The sequence below is a fragment of the Furipterus horrens genome, unplaced genomic scaffold (assembly GCF_987537825.1).
Source record: "Furipterus horrens unplaced genomic scaffold, mFurHor1.1.pri manual_scaffold_1, whole genome shotgun sequence".
Taxonomy (NCBI): Eukaryota; Metazoa; Chordata; class Mammalia; order Chiroptera; family Furipteridae; genus Furipterus; species Furipterus horrens.
Window position 1 is genome coordinate 153552637 of NW_028327171.1, and position 23847 is coordinate 153576483.

General features: G+C 39.2%; 1 protein-coding gene across 1 annotated transcript in view; it reads left to right on the forward strand.

Moving 5' to 3' along the window:
- The window catches only part of GALNT5 (polypeptide N-acetylgalactosaminyltransferase 5), a 45856-nt gene that overhangs the window by 18943 nt on the left and 3066 nt on the right, over positions 1 to 23847 (forward strand). Inside the window, exons 4-9 of the mRNA XM_090280042.1 lie at positions 9695 to 9830; positions 10384 to 10503; positions 12033 to 12150; positions 13114 to 13437; positions 17955 to 18035; positions 21149 to 21310. Of these exons, the coding sequence (XP_090136168.1) occupies positions 9695 to 9830; positions 10384 to 10503; positions 12033 to 12150; positions 13114 to 13437; positions 17955 to 18035; positions 21149 to 21310 (941 nt within the window). The remainder of the gene's footprint in view (positions 1 to 9694; positions 9831 to 10383; positions 10504 to 12032; positions 12151 to 13113; positions 13438 to 17954; positions 18036 to 21148; positions 21311 to 23847) is intronic.

Genomic DNA, 23847 nt, shown 5'->3' on the forward strand with positions numbered 1-23847 from the left:
TTGGCTGTTTGATCTCCTTAGTCTGTCAATGTAGAATAGACAATGCCACAACCATTGAATTATTGTTTACTTACCATTGACTTGATTTTTTTAAAGAGTACAGGCCATTTGTTTTGTATAACTGACCACATCCTAAAATGTTCTCTTTCTTCATGTTATCTATAGGATATATATTTTTTGACTGTACAGGTGATAGGAATTGTGTACTTACTGCTTCAAATCAAGATGCACATAATGTCAGGCTGTTCCACTGTTGGTGATACTAATTTTGAGCACTTGGTTAAGATATTGACAGCTAGTGTTTTCCTTTGGCAGTGAGAAGTAGTTTGTGGGGTGATACTTTGATCCATGCACAAGACTGTGTCTAATGGTTTAGCATTCAGTGATGATCATTGCTTGAATCCTTGAATCAATTATTACACTGACCTACAAATTTATTTGTCTAATTCTACCATTCCTTCTTTTGTTAGCTGCCATTTATTGGTAAAAAAGCAATCTCTCACTTCCCCTCACTCCCTTGCCCACTCCCTGCTTCCTCTTTCCTTCTCATGTCTCCATCACAATGTGTGTGTGTATACATATATATATATATATGTATACACACACACACATAATTTTATTATATATTATATTGCATAACTTTACTATATATAATATATATGCATGTGTATATATGTATATAGAACATACACATTATATATAACATACATGTTATATATACCTCTATATGAAATTGTCAACAGACACTATATTAATAAATTACTCTGGCAAACTACTATGAAGTTTCAAAACACTTCTTCCCAATTTTTGTTTCTATCTTCCTGTAGATGACAGGGTTCATGGCCCACACTTTGAGTAGCATGAGCAGAGAGCCAATGCCTGAGTTTGGAAGAAAACAGAAAGGGGTTCTGGGTGAGGTTAGTAACAGCCTTGTGTAAGGATATATCCAACTGCCTGAACTCCATAGAAAATTCAAGGGGATTTAGGATCCTGCAGCAGCTTTAGCTGATGATACAATTCAGGTACCACCCAAGGACCAGCCTTGAGTGAAGATATACAGTCTGTTGAGTCCTCCCAACCACCCCTGCCCCTTCCTTGGGCCTCCTGCAGCCCTCACAAATAGCACACAGGCAGGAGACCTCTCTGGATCTGAAGAGTCTCTGTAATCAGAGATCAGCAAAGATACTAGGGCAGAAATTTTCTCTAGAATGCCTTAGCTAAACAAAGGGATCAAGCATAAGAACCTAACTCCAGAATTTCACAGGCCTGGACAGCTACTATTTCATATAAATTTACCTTTTAGAATTTAGAGAAAAAAGAAGGAAGCCACAGGCAAGGACAAGATTGGAGAGTCAAGGACATATATAAACAGAATTCAAGTGACCCCTTTTGGTCCCAGCTATTATCAGTCTCCAGAATTCTGAAAGAGCCTTCTACAAAATAAATAAGGGCAAAGCAGTGACTCTGATTACTAGCATGTCCACTACACATTCAGGTCCCAGGTCCATCATCTGAATCTGATTCAGACAAGAAGATCAGTTCCAATCAGTTGTCTGCTGGGAATGAGGAGTTAGAGAGTCAAAATAGGATTTCAAAATGTAAAGGGTAGGCCATGGTCAATTAGTCTCTAGAGAACAGCCTCTGTTCAAAAGCAACAGAAGTAAGAAGAGATAGGGTAGTTGAGGTCCAAGGAAATAAACTGACCAGCTGGCCTAGTGGCCTATTGTCCTGCCAGGAACAGCCTGTAGTCAGGCAGGTTCAGTAGTACACTCCAGATAGTCAGAGCAGAGATCAGATTTTCATTGCCTTCATGGCCTTTAGCAACATACTTGACATTGCTGTTTGCATTTCAAAGACTCAGTTGGCTAACTTTAAGAAGTGACATCAGGTCTCCAGAAGAGCAACAGTCCTGTAAATTTCCACAACTTATTTCTGCTAAAGTTAAAACAGGTGATTTCCTTAGCATCACTTATAAATCATTATGTAAAATTAAGTGGCCAGCCAGGTCCACATTCCTTTGGGAACAAACACTAAACACAACTCTCCAGCACTGATTTGTGCTGACAGCAATCTCTCAATGCTGGTCAGCTAAATATAAGTGAGAGTCCATGCTCAAAACAGAGCCAAAGCTTCTGGGCACATTGAGTGGCTCTGGGTTGGCCAATAAATAAGTAAATAAGTTATAATGAAACCCACATATAAACACTCCAGCATTACCTGGACTTACTCTTAAGAAACAACAATAACAAAATCTGCCAGGTGGCACTCAAGCTTGAATTAATTATTCTGAGCTGTAGCTTAAACATACATTGAAAAAATGTAAATAATACTCACCATTTATTAAGAATTTAGGTATTAGAGGATCTGGTCAAGATGGCAATGTAGGCAGATGTGGCTTGCCTCTTCACACAATGTCAAAATTACAACTAAAATATAGAACAGCCATCAGCCAGAACTGTCATAAATTAAGTTGAATGAAAGTCTGACAACTACGGAATTAAAGAAACCACATCCATTGAGACAGGTAGGAGGGGCACATTCTCAGAATGGGCTGGTCTCTCACCCATGTGTGGTGGATAAAATTTCGGGAGGAATATCTCAGAAGTGAGGAGTTTCAGCCCCACACCAGGTCCCCCCAACCCAGGGTTCCAGTGCAGGAAGATAAGTCCTACAACTTCTGGCTGCAAAAACCAGTAGGGATTGAGTAGGTGGAAGAAACTGCTTGAGCCCCAAGCAGTTCCTCTTAAAGAGCCCACACATGGACTCACCTACTCAGACTCACTCCCTCTAAGCTCCAGCACTGGGGTAGCAACTTGAAAAGCACTAGTGGCATACAGGGAGAAGCTGAACTGTCTGGCATACAGGCCAGCAAAGGCCACTGTCTTTTTTTTAAAACCCTCCCCTAACAGAGCTAGCAAGCTGGTGTCATATCTGAGACTCCATCAACCTGGCTAACACTGTTTGACCTGCCTTGAAGAGTCCCAGAAACACTGCCCCACCCAACTTAAGGGCCCACCCAAGCTGCTTTTCCATATGAATGGCTGGTCTTGGCTCCTGCTTCACAACTTCCTAAGCCCTATCCAATAAGCAACAGCTGGCCTCAGTGAACTCCAGGTCTGGCACTACCAGCAGTCAGCTTAGATTCACAGCTTGGCTTCACCTGGGAATCTCCATACCAGCAAAAGTAGCATCCATCTCAGGTTGCTTTATAGCTCAGGCAGGGCGCCCCAGGCAAAACACAGGTGGGGGCTGACATTGGCCTGCACCACCTGGGAAACCTTAGGGCCAGTGCACCCAGTGGACAGCTACAGACCATGTTAGAGCACCATTACCCTGGCCCTGCACAGCTGATCCTCCAATGAGGATGGAGGTTGATGGTAAGTGGTCACAGCCAGTCCTTGCAGTTGACTGGCCTGGGTAAATCCCTCCTATTGATCTGCCAACAGTAACCAAGACTCAATTAAAAGAGGAGGGTGTACTCAACCCACATGAAAGATGCACCTCAAGGACCCAGCTTGGATGATAGGGGAGGCTGTGCCACTGGACTCTACAGGCCAACTACAGTACATTAGGCCATACTACCAAGATATGGAGTCAAAGCAGCTCTGCCTAATACACAGAAACAGATACATGGACCCTGCCAAATTGAGGAGGCAAAGAAACATGACCCAAATGAAACCTCAGAAAAAAAATCCCAGAAAAAGAACTAAATGAAATGGAGATAGCCAACCTATCAGATGCAGAGTTCAAAACACTGGTGGTCAGGATGCTCAGAGAAATGATTGAGTATGGCCACAAAATAAAAAAAGTGAAGGTTATACAAAGTGAAATGAAGAAAAATATACAGGGAACCAACAGTAATAGGAAGGAAGCCAGGATTCAAATCAACAATTTGAAACAAAATGAAGAAATAAACATTCATCAGGAATAGAAAGAAGAAACAAAAATTGAAAAAATAAGGAGAGGCTTAGGAGCCTCTGGGACAACTTTAATCATAGGGATGCCAGAAGGAGAAGAGGAAATGTGAGAAATTGAAAACTTATTTGAAAAAATAATGAAAGAAAACTTTCTTAATTTGGTGAAAGAAATAAACACACAAATTCAGGGCACATAGAGAGTCTCAAACAATTCAGACCCAAAGAGGACCACACCAAGACACATCATATTTAAAATGCCAAAACTTAGAGATAAAGAAGGAAACTTCAAAGAAGCAAGAGAAAGGAAGAGAGTTATCTATAAGGGAATTCCTGTAAGACTATCAGCTAATTTATCAAAAGAAACTTTGCAGGCAAGAAGGGGCTAGCAACAAATATTCCAAATGATGAAAAACAAGGACCTACTACTACAACCAAGACTAGTCTATCCAGCAAAACTATCATTTAGAATGGAAGGGAAGATAAAGTGCTTCCCAGACAGGGTAAAGCTAAAGTTCATCATCACCAAGCCCTTATTATATGAAATGTTAAAGAAACATTTAAGAAAAAAAGTGATCAAAATTGTGATCATTAAAATGACAACAAACTCACAACTATCAACAATTGAATCTAAAAAACAAACAAATTAAGCCAGCAACCAGAGCAGGAAGAAAATCACAGGTATGAGTATCATTTGGAGGGTTATCATCTGGGAGGGGAAAGAGGAAGAAAAGGGGAAATGATGCAGGGATCAATAAGCATAATTGGTAGGAACAAAATAGGGAGATGTTAAGAATAGTATAGGAGAGATAGGAGGGGCGGAGCTGGGACAGAGAGGATGTGGTGTGGTAGCAGCAGTGGCTGCAGCAGTGGCAGCAGAGGCAGGCTGGCAGAAAGTGCAGTCACGTGTTTTAAAAAGTCATGAGGGACACCTGAGGAGCATTCCCAGCCCCTCACCGGAGCTCGAAGCTCACAGTCCCAGCACCGGGGAAAATCAAGCCTCATTGCTTCTGACTGTGCAGACCAGTGGGGGTTGGAGCAGAGGCAGAAACTGCCAGTCTCTCAGCAGAGTCCATTTGTTTAAAGGGCCCGCACAGTCCTAGAATGTCTGTAGACCCACCCACTCTGGGAACGATGGCCAGGGCAGCAGCTAGAGCGGCTCCAGTCCAGTGCTGAAGTGGGAGAGATACCTGGATAAAAAGCGAGTGCTGGGAAGGTGGCATTGTTCCCTCTCGGACCCCTCCCACACATACAGCACCACAACGTGGTGAAACAGGTCGCCCTACACTGATGAATCCCTAAGGCTCTGCCCCTTACAAAGTAACAGGAGCAACAGCTCTACCTGGGACGTGGAGGCAAACAAACACAGGAGCCTGTCAGAATGAGGAGACAGAGAAGTATGGCCCAAAAGGAGGAACGAATCAAGGTTTCAGTGGGAGGACTAAGCAACGAGGAGATAGCCAACCTAACAGATGAGGAGATACACAACCTAACAGATGCAGAATTCAAAACACTGATGATAAAGATGCTCACAGGCTTGACAGATATGCTTGAGTATGGCAAACACACAAGAGAAGGTGTTATGGCTATGCTAAGTGAAATGAAGGAAAATCCACACAAAACTAATGGCGAAGGGAAGGAAACCAGAGTTCAAATCAATGATTTGGAACATAAGGAAGAAAAAAAGTCAACCAATGCAGAATGAGGAAGGCAAGAATTGAAGAAACTGAAGAAAACTTCCCAAATTTTGCGAAGGAAATGGACATACAGGTCTGGGAAGCACAGATGGTCCCAGGCGAGCTGGAGCCAGAGGGGACCACACCAGGATGCATCATGACTAAGATGCCAAAGGTGAAAGATAAAGACAGAGTCATGGGAGCAGCAAGAGAGAGGCAGAGAGTTGCCTACAGGGGTTGCCTATAGGACTATAGGTTGATTTCTCAGAGGACACTTTGCAGGCAGGAAGGAACTGGCAAGCGGTATTCAATGTGATGAAAGGCAACCTGCAACCAAGATTACTCTATCCAGAAAAGCTATCATTTGGAATGAAAGGGCAAATGAAGTGTTTCCCAGACAAGGTAAAGCTAAAGGAGCTCATCATCACCAAGTTATTATTATATGAAATGTCAAAGGGACTTATTTAAGAAAAAGAAGATGAAAACTATGAACACTAAAATGACAACAAACTCACAACTATCAACTACTGAATCTAAAAAATAAAAACAAAATCCAACTAAGCATACCACAGAATCACAGGAATGGGGATCATTTGAAGGGTTATCAGCTGGGAGGAGGGAGGGGGAGAAATGGGGAAATGGTGCAGGGATTAAGGAGCATAATCGGTTGTTACGAAATAGACAGGGGGATGTTAAGAATAATATAGGAAAGGGTGAAGCCAAAGAACTTACATGCATGACCCATGGACATGAACTAAGAGGGGTGGGATTGCTGGAGGGAATGTGGGTACTGGGTGGAGGGGAGCAAAGGGGAAAAAATTGGAACTACTGTAATAACATAATCAATAAAATATACTAAAAAAAAGAAAAAGAATAGTATAGGAAAGAGTGAAGCCAAAGAACTTACATGCATGACCCATGGACATGAACTAAGGGGAGATGGGTTGCTGCAGGGAAAGGGGTCCCAGGCAGGAGAGGGACAAAGGGAAAAAATTGGGACAACCGTAACATCATAATCAATAAAACATACTTAAAAAGAGAATTTGGGTATTAGGTAGATCTTAGAAATGTCCCCATAAAGTAAAGCTCAAAGATGTTAAAATTAACTTATCCAATGTGGCTAAGAGAAGCAAAGCTGGGATAAAGGCAGTTCGGTGTAACTTCAATCCTATGTTCATTTCATTATGCCTCTCAGCCTCTCAGAATCAGGAACAATGTATAAAATGTCCACTGGCAATATCCAGAGCAATTAGAAATCCCACTCAAAATTATCTACATAGCTCCTTGTTCTGATTGCTGAGATCTTATTTAAAAATCAAATGTATGAACGTGGAGCAGTGACATTCTTGCATGGTAGGATTCTCTTTTCTCCCAAAATACCATACTGAATTTCATCTATGCTTTAGGCAGATGCTACTTCCCGCGGGTCCTGGCTGCAAGTGAGCGAGAAGCCTTGTGGGGATCAGGGACAGGCAGGAATTTAACACATGTTTAGGGACACATCCTGCTGCCACTGGGGACTGAGGGAGTGGATCCAAGCCACTTTGATCCTCTAAGCCTGCGGTGGGGATAGGGACAGGGTCTAGCAGACTCTTCTTTAAACTTTGGGTCTGAATGAAGAGAAGTGGGAGTGCTGAGATGAAGGAGACTATCAATACTAGTCAGATCAGATTTTCTTTTCCTTCATGGCCTTTAGCAACATACTTGACATTGTTATTTGTATTCCAAAGAATCAGCTGGCTAATTTGAAGACATGACATTAACTCCTGGCCAACTCAGAGATCTCTTGAAGAGCAACAGTCCTGTAAATCCCTACAACTTCTACTACCACACCACTAGCCAGTGGGGCCTTAGCAGACCATGACTACATGCTTTACACACTCAGATGGCCCCTGCAAACGTTTCCACAACAGGCAAAGGACTGTGCAAGAGCACACTCTTAGGAGAAAATGACCTTTCATTATCAAACAAGCTATAATTCCCTGAAAATAGGACTCTCTCAGCATGATCAGGACATGTGACTGCTGTCTCCAGAGGAGAGGACCAGGCCGGGTTGCAGGGCTTCTCACTAGTACAGCCTGGTCTGGCCTGAAGACTCTGCTCAGGGACATGCTCCACCAAGATTTTGGCTAAGATAGGTTCTTTACCTTCATGCCAAAATTCCATTGTTATCGGGTAATTAATAATATACTGAATTCCATTCATTTGAGAGGCAGCTTATAGATTTCAGTCGATAAAGATCCATCACCCTGCTATCTATTTTCATCTTGTTCTTTGCCCACTGTTGTCTTCTGCATTTACCTTAAGCCTTCCTGTACTCAAAGTTCTGCCTCATTGTGCCATTTTTTTTAAAACCCAAACTATGGAATGAACTGTCTTCTAATATTATGCTGCTGCTTAGCTGTGCAGCCTTGAAAAAGTTTGTTCCTCAGTTTTCTTATCTCCTAAATGGGAATAAAAATTAGACCAACACTTCAGGTTTATTGTAAGGATTCAATAGAATAACAATGTATAACACTTAGAACAGTGTCTGGCATAAAGTAAGCACTTAATAGATGACAAATAATGTTATTATAAGTTTGTCAAGAGCAGAGGACAGCAGCCAGGTGTCAGAGTGATTAATTAACACAATAAGCCAAAAAGAAAATACAGTCAAGGCTTTAATCACTTACTGCAATAGTGTAAGTAAAGAAGCTAAACAAGAAGGAAGTGCTGGCTCCTTCAATTTCCTTTTTTTTTTTTTTTTTTTTTTTTTTTTTTACCGTGGAACAGAGCTAAGCCGGATAAGAGCAAATATTAATCTTACTGTGAAAGGAGTCTAGAATAAAAGATTCCTTCTGTTTTATAGCCCTGGAGTTGGGGGCAGGGTGAGAAAGAAGGGGAAGGGCTAGGAGTGGAAAAGTACTGAATACTGAGTCAGAATGCAGAAAAATGTCTTCAAGATCCATCCACTTCCCATAAGGTGAGACAGAGATATTGGTCTGAGAGAGAGGCCTCCAAATGGAAAAACCCAGGCTGAGAATGTAGATATGCCTAAAACCGTGTGCAACTGAGGGGGAGGGAAGGGCTGAGTCCTTGACTACAATTCCCTTCAGAGACTGCAGTGACCAACTGTGCTCCAAGTCTGGCGTGGGGAGTGTGGCTTCCTTCATGAAGTCTGCTGGGTGAAGCCTTTGTAATTGCTGATGGTTAGAGCCACAAAGATTCCATGTAGGATTCTGGCAAGGAACCAGATTTCTTCTGTTATTATTAATCACACACACACACACACACACACACACACACACACACACACACACACACATTCTATTTGTAACAATTTAGATGCTGCTGAGATTTTCATAGAGAAGAGAGAGTGTTACTTCACACAACTAATTTTTTTAAAACAAATCTTAATAAATATTTCTGGCCTCTAAGATTTTTCTCTTGCAACTCTTTTTTAAAATTATGATATAATATATATAACATAAAATTTACCATCTAAACCATTTTTAAGTGTATAGTTCTGTACTGTGACGTATATCCCCACTGTTGTGCAACCAAACTCCAAAACTCTTTTCATTGTGCAAAATTCAAACTCTATACCCATTAAACAGGTCCCCAATCTTCCTCCCTTCCCCTGTAACCTTTTAAATATTACCTCCTAGTCTTCCTGGTTCTTCCACTTTAACTATTTTTACTCCTATTATGTGGCACAGTTTTTCCTCTATCATTCCTAAGGCCAAACTTGGAATCTCAAACTTCTCCTGCTACTCTGTGAAACAAAATCCCAGTTCTCCACTCCCAGAATTAATGGAACACATCTCCTTAGGAGGGATATAAGCAACTAGCTCTAATACTAAGTACTTGCTGCAAAGTCTTGGCTATCCATGCTAGTGGCTTAGCAATTTCTTCCCAACATAAATGATACTTGCCCCACAATTTTGTTTTTGCAAAAAACAAAATTTCTTTTATTTACCTATAAAATGAAATTAGAGAGACAAGGAATTCAATGAGAAAAAAAAAAGACTGATGCCTTTACAACCACACTCCAGGAACGATATCTAAGACCTCCTACCACATTTTCAAATGGACTTCTTTTTTTTTTTTTTTCTGGCTCTTTAGGTGATGTGTTGACATTCTTAGATTCTCACGTGGAATGTAACATTGGTTGGTTGGAACCTCTTCTGGAAAGAGTTTATTTAAGTAGAAAGAAAGTTGCCTGTCCAGTTATTGAAGTCATCAATGATAAGGATATGAGGTAATATTGTCATATTCCACAAGATACTTCTAAGAATCTTTAGCAAGTAGCAAAAAAAAGTACTCGTCATACTCCTCATGTGTACATTTTTTGCAAATCAAAGAAATATACAGTTTATTGATATAAACAAATGGAAATATATGGCAGCTATCTTAGGATCAGAGCAGGCAAATCTGTTTATTTGGTTATCATGAATTCTTCCAGTTCTTTCCTCTTTCTATTCGACTAAACTGAAAAATATTTATTTTCCTTAAGATTAGTTTTTTGTGTGGGTGTGTGGTAAATACATATATATGCTTATAAGTTGTTTCCTTTCCCCTCAAAAAAAATAGCCATAACATTTTTTAAGTATAAGTTAAAAATAAGCAATTTAGCCAATTGGTCACTAAAGCAAATAGTACCTAAAATTTTCTTTAAATGGTTTTTTAAAGTTTGTAATGATCTAAAATCATCTGCAGAAGCACTTACTTTATTAATTTAAGCAAAACATGTCGGGTCGATTAAGTATATGTGTATGTTCTCAGATAGCACTTTCGGTTTTTCCCTGGACTAGTTACATGACTGTGGACAACTTTCAAAGAGGCATCTTTGTGTGGCCCATGAACTTTGGTTGGAGAACAATTCCTCCAGATGTTGTTGCAAAAAAGAAGATTAAAGAAACTGATGTAATAAAGTAAGTGTGTGAAATTTAAGATTAGAAAGCCATCATGTGTCTTTTTATAAAGGTATAAGAAGCAATTTCACAAAACAAGTATGTCCTGTCATTCTGTAGAACATCAAGAATTACATTTGTGGCCGGGTAGCTTTATTAGTTTAAGCATCATCTCAATATGCCAAGGTTGTGAGTTCAGTCCCCAGTCGCGGCACATGCAAAAATCAATGCATAAATAAGTGAAACTACAAACTGATGTTTCTCTCTCTTTCATTCTTTCCATTCCTCTCTAAAATTAATAAATAAAAAAAGAATTATAGTTTTATCCAATAGATGACCAAAAGTAAACAAAGTCTTCCTGAGAAATTAATTTCCCACTGCCAAAGCTCATTTTTTAAATCATCAATTGCACCCTAGTCAACCCTGAATGTAGAGAAATTCACTAACACAATTTTTGTTCTCTGGGATTTACAACCTAAAGGACATTAAGCTAGTTAAATATGCTGCATAAATGCTATATAAACACACATAATATTAAAGTCAACAGGAGTAAAAATTAAGAAAGTGAACAATAGTAATAGAAGTATCATAATAATAATAATAATAGCTATTGTTAGGATTTTCTTTCTGAGTCTAGTCTTATCCTTTTCATGGGAGGGGTGCCAATTTCTGTGAATGAATTAATAAATAGACACAGATGCTGGTTATGAATTAAAATTGAAGCTTTATTGCTGGAGAAGCTGGATTGAAGAACACAACTTATACCTGAAGCCAAAATGGAGGCTTCCTAAGACTTCCCCCAAAGTCTAGCCCTGATGGACAAGCAGGCAGGCAACCTCATGCTGTGCAGTGGGAGCCCTGAACTTTCCCTGTTGGAGAGAGGCCAGCAAATTCCAAGAGAAAGCCCAAGACCAGTCTATGCACTGCAGCATGCTTTCTCTGAACTTAATCCCTAAGACAACACTTGTCCCTTGCCAGGTATACACTTTCAGGATTGACAGTCCTAGCCAGTGAAATAGGAGTATATCATTTATCAAACACTATGTGTGTAACCCAGTCTATAACCCTAGGAGAGAGGTGGCAGTATGCCCATTATAGAGATGAGAAAATTGAGTTAAGTAATTTTTCCAGGAATATATGGATAATAACAGAAGAAATTGAGATTCATACCCAGATCTGCATGAATTTAACACTCTTGCTCTGATCCTGCACCTAAAGAACCTCTTTTCCTTTTTCAGACCTCCATCTTGTTGTGGCTAAATTCAGATTATACTTAACATAATGTTATGAAGAGAATGTATTCTTAATAGTCTAGGATACAGATAATCCAAGTTCCAGGCCCTGTCTTTTCTGACTCTAATTAAGCTCTACTAGCATGAATCAGGGAACTCATCACTTAAGTGCTATTTATAACTCCATTCCAAGACCTCACACTTGGTAGCCATTTCTGAATTGCCTCCTAAGTTCATCGCAACAGTACAGAGAATCTATGCTAAAAGTTAAGCTCCTGTAACATGCGAGTGTAAAAAAACAAAGTTTTCTTTTTGTAGGTGCCCTGTCATGGCAGGTGGATTATTTTCTATTGATAAAAATTACTTTTTTGAGCTTGGAACATATGATCCTGGACTTGATGTTTGGGGTGGAGAAAACATGGAGCTGTCATTCAAGGTATTAGCAAGAGTTTCTCAAATTCTATTTACAATTAAAGAGTTTATCATTTTAAATGGTTTCTTTTTAATAATACAATCAGATATGTTATTGCCTCTGGAAGGAAAATTTACAGAAATTGTAGGGCCTCTAGATTAATGTTTTCATACCCAAGACTGAATTTGGAGGAATCAATAGTATTCATGAAATTTATTAGAGTCCCGTAATATTTCACAGCACTGTTTCTGCATCTGAATATGGGAAAAGTAATTGTCTGCCATTCAGTGTTAATGCTGTAGAATTCATACTTAATATAAAATAACTCTCCTGGAACATTTTTCTAATATATTAGACATTATTAAATCATTCATTTATGGCTCATCTTGGAGAGCACAGTGACAGAGGTACAAAAAGAGACTCTAGGGCAGGCCACCAAAGGCCGTAGTGCAGCAACTTTGGACATATCAGACAACTCTGGGTATTTATACAATCATTAATTAATATCTAAGAAAGCCATGGCAACAGCCATAGTAGAGAGCATCCCAAAAGCAACTGCTTTCCTATGGAGTGGGGTGATAAATAGTAAAAAGGGCATTACTTTGAGCTTCTGAACAAGAAGAATGGTTTTCGAGTTGTGTTAAAAAAAAAAAAAGGAAATATATATTCCATTCCCTGATTGGACTAAAACAGGAACTTGTTTTACATTTTAAGATCTATGAGTATTTCTTTAGGAAAAAGAAATTTACATTGCAGGGGAGGGAAGAAAAAAGTACTTAACTAATCCTAAAATGGTCCACAGTAATATACAAAAGTAAACACATTTGTTGAGTTTAAATTTCTATTAAAGGAGGTTTTAGAAGCTGAGAAAACTACTTCACACAGGGTGGCGGAGGAGAGTCGTCAGGTGGTTTCTTGACATTGTTAACTGTCCATAATTTGTGGACAATGATTTGATAATTGATGCTTATCATTAAACTGTTCCAGGTGTGGATGTGTGGTGGTGAAATTGAGATCATTCCCTGTTCCAGAGTGGGCCACATATTCCGAAACGACAACCCATATTCCTTCCCCAAAGACCGAATGAAGACTGTGGAGCGGAACTTAGTGCGGGTAGCTGAGGTGTGGCTGGATGAATACAAGGAGCTGTTCTATGGCCACGGGGATCACCTCATAGACCAAGGCCTAGATGTTGGAAACCTCACCCAACAACAAGAACTTCGAAAGAAGCTAAAGTGCAAAAGTTTCAAGTGGTACTTGGAAAATGTTTTTCCTGACTTGAAGGCTCCCATTGTGAGGGCTTGTGGTGTGGTAAGTTTAAGCAGCAACTAAAATCTGACTCCATAAAAATGAAATGCCAAAACACTTTTGAAAATGTGTGGGAAAGAATAAATGATTACATTATAAATAAATACCAAGTATGAGTGTAGAGGAGACAAAGCAGGGTTGAGGATTAAATAAAGGTAAATTTGAGGAAGACTTCCAGGCAGCCATGCTCATAAATAATTCAGGAAGTACCTATTGAGTATTAATAAACCAGGCAGTATTTCAAAACTGAATCATAGGGTGATGAATAATGTAGACTTGACCCCTTCTTTGTGGAGCTTAATATTGAGAAGAGAAAAAGATTATAAACAAATAAGCAAATGATGTGTAAATCAATATAATAGCTCTCATTTAGGGGATCCGCCACAAATGGAAAGTCTTCCAAGCTAGAGTGGTCAACTCTGAGGAGATGCTGGAGGCTGGGTCTGGAAGGCCAAGTGTCAGCCAAGCTCTAAAGAAGAGAGCCCCAGGCAGAGGATGTCCTTGTGCAAAAACTCCAAGACAGGGGACTGTCTGTGGCATTCAAAGACTGGAAATAAGATGAATGCTGTTGTCAGGGTGTGAAAGAGGGAAAAATGGCACCCGATGAAACTGAAGAGGCAGGAAGAAGTTAGATTATGTAGGCTCTTCTAGGCAAGGTAAGGATCCTTCCTTCCTTCCTTCCTTCCTTCCTTCCTTTCTTCCTTCCTTCCTTCCTTTCTCTATTTTTCTGAATGTAATGGTAAGTTATTGCATAGGGTTAAGCAATGGGATGATATGATTTAATCAGAATTCAATAGATTTCAAAATGGGTTGAAAAATAACAAATTGTTAGACAATAGCAGAGAAAATTCCAAGGCACAAGGTAATGTACCAAAAGGGAAGAAACCAAGTTAAATAGGTTGGATAGAGTGCAAAGCTAAGAAAATTTAAGGAAGAGGAGAAACTGAAAGCCAACTTTTTCCAGTTCTTCCTAGAAAGTAGATTTTGCAATCCAAACACTCTCTGACTAGCAAATTTCCTGATGACAAGGACTTAGTAAAGCCATTCTCCTTGGTGGCATAGGGAAATCCTGGAAGAACTTGAAAGAGAGGAAACTAGTCTGAAAATTTGTTCTGTTTTTATAAAATTCAACTGACAAATGGATACAAGAAACCTGTTTGCATGTACCATAATATATTATAAAATTACCATCTTTACAGGTCAAAATACAATAGCACTACTTCAAGTGGTTCGATCTGATGTTTTCTTTTAGGTAATTCATTAGGAAGAATAACCTGGATTTATACACTATTCAAATGGTATGTCTGGCCCTGACTGGTGTTGCTCAGTTGGTTGGGCATTGTGCTGCAGAGAAAAATGTTGTCAGCTTGATTCCCAGTCAGGGCACATGCCTGGGTTGTGGATTTGGTCCCTGGTTGAGGCACATAAAAGGGGCAACCAATTGAAGTTTCTCTCTCACATCGATGTTTCTCAGCCTCTCCTTCTCCCTCTCTTCCCCTCTCTCTAAAAATAAATGAATAAAATTGTTTAAAAAATGATGTGTCTGTAAAATAAATTTATATTTTTAAATTCTATCTCTTGAGCAGGGAAAGAAAAGAAATTTTACCATAGTAATTTTTTCCTGTCCTAACTACACAGAATCTCAGTGAGAGCATTACTAAATTTTAACCGCCAGAGGGAACTAAAAAACTGTCTTTTGCCTCCTCTGTAAGGCTGACTTTTCTTGTCTATGAAATTTTTGAAGAGCTCTCCTAATGAAACAGCCATCTGCTGATGACTGAGTTATTATATATGAAAATGCAAAATAAAAATTAATAATTTAAACAAATTATTTTTTTCTACTTTTCCTCACTATTTGTTGCTTTTCTTAGACAAATTTTAATAAAGATGTCATTTGTTTCCTTCTGAAGCAACCAGTAGGGAGCATTACTACCTCTAAAAAAAAAATAGGATCTTTCTCCAGGCAATGTTAAGATTAACTAAACCATTATTTTGGATAGACAATCTTAAAAAGTTCCAAGAAAATAAACTCCACAACTTTTTGTTACTTGCTTCACGTTTTCCCTTCTTTTAGCCTGCATACTTAGGAATTTAAATCCAATGACGTTATTTTTTAATGAGAACAAATCATTTCTTATTGAACCAAAAATATTTGGAATAAATAAAATAACCTCACCAATAATGTGTCTTTATATTGAATAAAACTCTTAGCAAATGGCCTATAGCCGAATGTTTAACAATTCTGTGATAAATTGTGGGGGTAACTCCTATTTCCTAAATTGAGCGATAAAATAATTCAAAATGAAAAGTTTAAAATTGGTATACTATTTTTTTAAAAAACAAGAAAGATTTAAATGTTTTATCTTAAAATCATGGATACAATGCTTTAAACATAAAATAAAGACTCCATTTTAAAAACCATTCATAATGAATAAAGGATAACAGTTTACTAGCACTTCATAGACTATTTTGTATGAAGAAAAGCAGTGTCTCCAGTAAAGTTCTCCGGTAATCTCTGATAAGAGGGAGGGAAAACAGATCTTCAGATGAAATCAGGGAACAGGGTACAATGATAGAAACGATTTCTCTTACCTTCGAATGCCTCTCAGTGCTGGAAGATGGAATTGTACAAAATAACTACAAAAAAAAATCTGTTGAACCCGGGGTTTCTAAATACTCTTTGGGGCAATGTTATTAGTTGTGCTGCCCCAAACAGGAATCCTTGGTCAAATACACTTGACAAACACTTGCACTGATTCTCTCTTAGAGCAAGCAGCAAGCTAAATGTTAATGTACTGAAGGTTCTGAGAGGTACTGGGGTAAGAACACCTGTTCAGCTGTGTTGAAGCCAGAGTTCTCCCAAATCCCTTCGAAGACAGAATATTTTCTAAACAATCCACAAATACAGGAATTTCTATTTGTCTCTGTTAAGACCCAAAGCACAATGGAGAAGCCATTTCCTTTCTTTAATCTCCAGGATTATTTTACCTGCATGCATCTCTATTAACTCTCTTCTCTGAGTTCACTATGGTTGATTCCTTGCATGCATTGAGACTGCTCCCATTTATTAACAGTGGAGGTTTTCTCCCATATTTGTCATTTTAACGTGTGACTAGAGCTTTCTTTGAGGATTTCTTATGAAGTTCCTGTCCTACTAGAATTGTTGTTTCTGTGTCTTGAGGGTCTACCAGGGTTCATATTCAACAAAATAGTGTAAATTTGCATCTCAAACCCAAATGAAGGTTGCTGTAAGTTTTTAGCCCAGGCAGAATCAAGCCTCCCTGTGATCTCCCTATGCTTATGGGTAAATTGTTTTCCCAGGACATCAGTCCACTGAGGGTCTAGTTTTGCATCTTTATGCGGAAGACCACAATTCTACCTCTCTGGCTTATCCATGCCCAAGTTTTTCTCCTGCCCTTAAAATGCTGATCCCTTCCTTACACTATTTGCAGTTTCTCCACTTGCTTTTAGTTTAATTTTTTTTTTTTTAATTCTACATTTCCTGGTCCCTGAAAGTGCCCCTTACTTTTTGGTCAGCTAAGCTATGCATGTAAGAGTGAGGACAACCCACTGAGCAGTGAGGTGTGAACACTGGTGAGTCTATGAGCTACACAGTCTGTGTCATAAGCACCCCAGAGTCAGAGCTCTGGGTTAGGCATGTGCAACAGGAAGGTGCTCTAAAAGTGTCCCTGGCAACTAACACCTCACTGCCTCCCATGCCAGCAGGCTTTCCAGAGTAGAAACATGGTTCTGCACAGCATTTCTAGAAATCGGAGAAGTCTAACTTGCACTATTAAGCCACCATCTTGTTAGCCCTGCCCAGAATGTCAAAGGGAGAAAGGAAATCAACATTCTTCTGTGCCAAATGGTGACTTATAGAAAGTTGCCTCCATATTTGACCCTGCAGATCCATTAAAAACCTGGGGGCCTGCCAGGAACCACCTTTAAGTTTGGCTGTGGATTAGCTTTTGTGACTTTCCTGTAGTCAATTGTACCTTGTCTGAGTCATTAGGATGATTCTGACAGGGAATCAGCTGGAAATTTGCTGTTCTTGAAGGACTCAATTTATCTGTGATTCAGTGCCTACGCAGTCAAATAGCTTGGAGGGGTCAACCAGGCAACACAGCCCATAACTCCTGGTTTGATTAAATTGCAAGTATATGCATTGACTTTTAATATATGCATCAGACAAACTTGAGCCAAGAAAATAACTACTTTTCATGCCACCTTTTGCTCATTCCCTATTCAGCATTCCAGGCAAGGGTTAACTAAAAGCTTCTGTTTGTTGGCTGTGTGGCTAAATCTCAGGCCTAAATTGACAGGTTGAAGCTGTACTTTAGCAAGATTAAATTATGTCTCTGTTAGAGATAGCAACCACTAAAATCTTAGAGTGCTAAGTACTGCTAAACCATTAACTATCGTTTAACTTTATTGTAGTTTTATAGTCTGTGTTTTCTGAATGTCTTGCTCTACTTTAAAATATTTGTTTCTTAATGCATATTTTATATTTTCCTTCCTAGCTTATTAACGTGGCCTTGGGTAAATGCATTTCCATTGAAAACACCACAGTCATTCTGGAAGACTGTGACGGGAGCAGCAAGGTATGCTGGGCTGGGCTCTCTCTCTCTCATAGGAGCTGCAGTTGATGATACTGGAGTAGTTGATAAGCGCAGGGTATGACACGTTCATCACTTCCTTAGAAATTTATCTTTGCCAATAGAAACAATAGTTAATTTTTATATAACCATAAGGTTGGTAATGAGAAGGTCCACCGCTAAATGGAAAGATGTGGGTACTGAAGTCAAGCCACCAGGACGTCAGTTTCTGGCTCCATCACTTGCAAAGAGTGTTAACTTTGTAAGTTTCTTAACCCTTGAGGAAGTGGCAGTGATAATAGTATCTACTCTAAAGCTAGTGTGAGGATGGAATTAGGTAACTTTTGTGAAGAATGTAGAACAATGCCTAATACTTAATGCTCCACAAATGTTCACTGCTATAACGGAAACCAAGAAAAGAAAAGAAAGGTGAAAAGTAACACATTACACATAAAGACAGGACATATTTTTAAAGAATTAATCTCAGGAAGCATTTTAATTCTCTGATTCTATCCCCTGCCCCCATTCTTTTATATCTTAAGAAAAGAATGCAAATTACATAATCCACGCTCCATGGTGGAAAACTCTGCAGCAAAATTCCCACAGACTCAGAGCACAATGTTGGGGAGGGGGCATGGCAGAATGGAGCAGGGACTCTACAACTCTGGGTGACGGCCCCTCTCTCTCCAACACATGTCCCGTATCCATTCTTATTCTGTGGGAACAGTTTCTGGTGTAAGCACCAAATTGGACTCACAGGAACATTGATTCATGTGTAGAACTCAGTCCCCTAAAATTGTAGGTCACTCTTGGGTAGAGAAATTATTTTAAGATGATAATATAGGCTTGCCAAAACTTACTACTTTGATTTGACTCAAGAGATACTGCTTTCATTTTCAAGCACAACCCATTTATTTCTACCTCTTAAGCTGCTACTAGAAGGAAAGGCATTTTTGTCATCTTATGACTATAATTCAGCTGTGGATTGTAAACTTGCAGCTAAGGGTACTCTTTCTTAATTAGGAAAGATAGGAGACATGAAAAAAAGTGTCAAAAATCAATTGAAAGAAATGACGTGTGTATTGATTCAAAGAGAAAATAATTCACACGTTGTAAAGCAAAACAAGAATTAGTCCAAATTATATGAAAGTAAAATATCAAATAACGCAATCCTTCAAGACTCATTATTTGGTGACTTTCTGGGCCTGATTAACCTGTATTTTATCTGAAAACCCAAATTCTTGTCTCAATAAACAGTCTCTCAAGGGGATGCTAAGAGGGAAAGGTATGAATTCTGCTACCCCTGCCTCCCACAAATGCCCATCTCCCTTTTTGTCTTGTTACTTTGTTTCAGCTTCTTCTTCTTGTGGTTTGTTTGAGTAATAAAAAGTAAAGGAACTTGCTGGAAATTAACTTATTTTTCCAGAATTAATGAGACTTAATATCAAGGGAGCAACTACAACATTTATCAAAAAAAAAAAAGAAAGAAAGAAAAAATAACTTCAAAAGGAATAAAGCCCTAAGATTGTAACATCAAGCCCTATATTTCATCTTACCTAAAAAGTCTCTTTAGTTAACTTTTCAACCAGTTGAGATGTCCCTTTGCAAGGTAATATCTAGCTTCTCTTAGTAGCTACATAGTTTCCTTGTATTATGACATATGCCCATGCTTATGAATGTAAGTAACATCTAAAACTGTAGAAAATTTTTATGAGTTTATTTGAGCCAAATTGATAGCATATGCCAGGGAGTAAGGTCTCAAATGCTCCAGAGAATAACAGTTATGTAGTTTCTTTTGTGCATTTGAGATTAAGGAGGGTATGTAAGGAAGATTACATGGGTGAGAAAGCAAGGAGGGGATTGGATTACAGGATAGTTAGGATTATGTGCTCTCATGCTTTAGAAACAGAGGTCTGAATGAGTGGTCATGTATGGAAGACGGGGGCTTTGAGGGGACATTTCAGAGATGTGTTAATCTAGATGCACAGAAAAAAATGGACAGGGCTAAACACCTGCCATGACCTGCGCAGTGAGGAATTTATGATCAGATGATCCTGTGAGGTTACTTTCCATAAAACCCCTTTTTCTTCCACATTCTCAAAATTTAATGTGCACATAAATCACCTGGGGAGTTTGTTACAACATGAAATCTGAATCAACATTTTCGTGAGGGAGCTGAGACTCAGCATTTCCAACCAGCTCCTAGGTGATGCTGATGATGGTCCAGGGAGCACCCTGTCAGTGCAGAGGTCTACCCCAATTGCACACTTGGCCATTGAAGTTAAATCTCAGTTACATTACAAATGCTTCAGTGGACAAAAGCATTTAGAATGATTTTACCAACAAATTTCCTACAGACCCAGGGCCTTATAATATGTTAATCAGGCAGATAAAACTAGGTTGTAAATAACTGGAGAAAATATATAAAAATAAAAAAACAGTTCCATTACTTGAATCAGTATTTATTTTAGACCTTGGTGACTTCCCAACACCAGCCTTCTTCAAGAGCAGTTTCTGTGAACTGGGGGTCACTCACAGCAGCAGCCTGATGATTCCTTGTGCTGTCAGCAGAGAAAGATTTTATCACCTCCTCTAGGAGTCTGGTTGTCTAGGTAGTCTTAAACAACGAAGCATACTCATTTCTATCAAGGTAATTTAGAACTGTGACTTTGATCTCCCTGTAGCCCCAGTGGCTCAAGGCCATAATCCCATGGTGTTTTGATGTTCCAATACTTCAAGATCCAGCATTGTCTGGGATTCAGAACACCCGAAATGACATTTATTTATATAAATGTACTAACTATACTAAACTGTATTGGTGTAACTAACATTAATTGAGAGCTTACTGTGTGCTAAACCCTTGACAAGTCATCACCCAAGCACCTGAGATAGACTTTTAAATTGCTATCCAACTTAAAGTGGAGGAAAATTAGATTAGAGAGGATTAATAATATGCTCCTATTATCAGAGTCAGAAGTAGCAGTACCAGGATTTAAATGAGAACAAAACATCTGACCAGACTGCCTATATTCTTAACCTTTGCTACAAAAATGTTTGACAAAGCCCTTACTTGTGTTTCCTGCTTGAAGTGATTTTTCTCTTGCTCATTTCTTCCACAGCTGCAACAGTTTAATTACACTTGGTTAAGACTTATTAAACATGAAGAATGGTGCTTGGCTCCCATCCCTGATAAGGAAGCATTAAGGCTGCACCCTTGTGATAACAGAAACAAAGGGCTAAAATGGCTGCATAAGTCAACAACAGTCTTTCATTCAGGACTGGTAAGCAAAATATTTGTATCCCTTTTTGACCACAAATCCAACTTTAAACAAAATGTGACATAAAACCCTCACGGTCAGGTAACAGCCTGAAGTGTTAAAAGTGTATGTGACAATATAGGCGGTGTAAAAGTTCGTACAGGGAGATTAACATATTTTTTGTAAATTATCAAGTTCTCTCTTTTTCTTTTACAAGTTCATTTGAAATCAGTTGTTGTAAATAGAAGTCACCAGACTTTGTTGGTTATATTGCTCTCTCTCGTCATCTAAGTCATTTGTTTCAATCAATTAATGATGTCAAAAGTCAGGCTTATAGGCTACAATTGGTTCACATTGCCAACCAGAAAAGCTTAGAGGGAGAGCATATGGGGAAAGCAAGAAGCAGTGTGCTCCCTACAGTAACCACTGCATTTTCGTACACATCTTGTTGCACATTCTGCCTCTTGTGAACAGGAACACATCTTCTCAAGCCCTCTGGTTTCCAGACACCTGGGCTGCCTTGGGGTGCTGGAGTCAGTCAGCTCCTACCAGCTTGCCAACTGCACAGGCGGTGATACAGCTTTGGTAGCTTGAAAGCAGCCATGATGGGAGCATTTATATCTATGCTACAGGTCAGGGGGTATTTTTCAAGAGGTCCAGTGGTTAATATTTACCAGAACACCCCTGTGATACACTATTCACTCAAAGTCCTTTCAACTTTTCCCAGTTCTATTTTAACAGGATACAAAGTCAGAAGCATTGATGTAGGATCTTGGAGTGGCAAAAATAATGTCAGAACTCCCTTCTCAAATTTTCCACTATCTCACTAAGAGGTAGTCACCTAATCTACTAAATGCACTGAGAATATGGAGACGAGACCATCATTTTGCTCAGGGCTGGCCCCAAAGTAAGCACGCCTTTTTACTTAGAGTGCCTCCATTCCTTCTGATGCCATAGCCAGTGACCGTTCTCTTAAGGATGTTTTTCTTCCTGCCCAGGGTCAAAATCAGGGCCTGAGTCACACATTCTCCAGTCTTTTATTTTCTAAATTTTCTCTGTTACATTTTAACCCCTCCTGGACATTTTTTTTCTCTTTAATGACAATGGCTATTATTGAGTTACTCAGAAAAATTAGAAATTACTAGTGCATAAACTGCTAATTGTATGTTTTATAGTTTTGGGGAAAATCTATAAATATATACCAAATAAACAATATCTTACCTCTCACTTCTCTAACCCTGTGCCAAAGGAGGGAGGGAATGAGACAGCAATGGAGAGGGAGAGAGGGAGAGAGGGAGAGAGGGAGAGAGGAGAGAGAGAGAGAGAGAGAGAGAGAGAGAGAGAGAGAGAGAGAGAGAGAGAGAGAGAGAGAAGAAAAAGACGAAGAGGGAGAAAAAGGAGAAGAAGGAGAAGGAGGAGGAGGAGGAGAAGAAGGAGGAGGAGGAGAAGAAGGAGAAGAAGGAGGAGGAGGAGAAGAAGGAGAAAAGGAAAAGGAAAAAGGGAGAGAGACTATGAGACGTAGAGCAAAATTCTTATCTCCAGAAGTGAATCTGAAAATGGAAAATATTTTCAGCTGGTGAGAAAATATTTACAAGCAAGTCATCTTTAAATCACATAGGGCTATTTACCAACTGAATTGGCCCCATTGAGAAATTAAGTCTTCATTAGCTGATTTTTTTAATCTTCACCCAAGAATATGTTCATTGATTTGAGAGAGAGAGAAAGGGGTGGGGAGTGGGGTGGGGGAGAGAAGCATCATTGTGAGAAAGAAGACACATCAATCAGCCACCTCCCATACATGCCCTGGGGATTAAATTTGCAACCTAAGCTTGTGCCCTGACTAGAGATTGAACTCACAGCCTTTTAGTACATGGGATGATGCTCCAATCAACTGAGCCACCAGGCCAGGGCTAGCTGATTTTTATATAGGTCTAATTTTGGCCCCCTTAAATGGTAAGCCAGTTTGTAAAGCAGGTGATTTAATTAAGGCAGCAAAAATTAAAAGCTGTTCTGCTACCTTATTTGTGCCATGTTATATAGCTGCTTTCTTGCCTGGGTTCCCCTTTTCATGTTGCTAGATGTCATGGAGATGAATATCTTGAAAATTATCTTTCTTCTTTTTTTAGTATTTTTGTAGTTTTCCTACTCAACCTTCTAAGTGCCCCCAGACAGGAAAGCCTTAAAAAAAAAAAAAAAAAGGAAAATAAGACAATGAATGCCAGGAGCACCTCTCTCCTTTCATAAAGCATTAAGAGTTGGGACCTTCATGGAAGGAGGAAGGGTAATGGGAAGCTTGATTCTGGATACCAATGAGTTATTAATGTAATACATTTATAAATCAGCACTTAAAAGATGTTCTCTAGCTGAGCCTTCCTCAAATGCTCTGGGTTATGGCTGCCTAAAAGTAAATCGTTTCATAGGTGCCTTCTAGGATTTGGAAAATAGAATACCTACCTTTACGACTAGTTCTCATATCCAGTGCCTTTAGGCTGGGGACAAGTTATTTAGTTACCTCTTTACAATCCACCAGCAGAACACTGTAGATAATCCAGAATAATGTT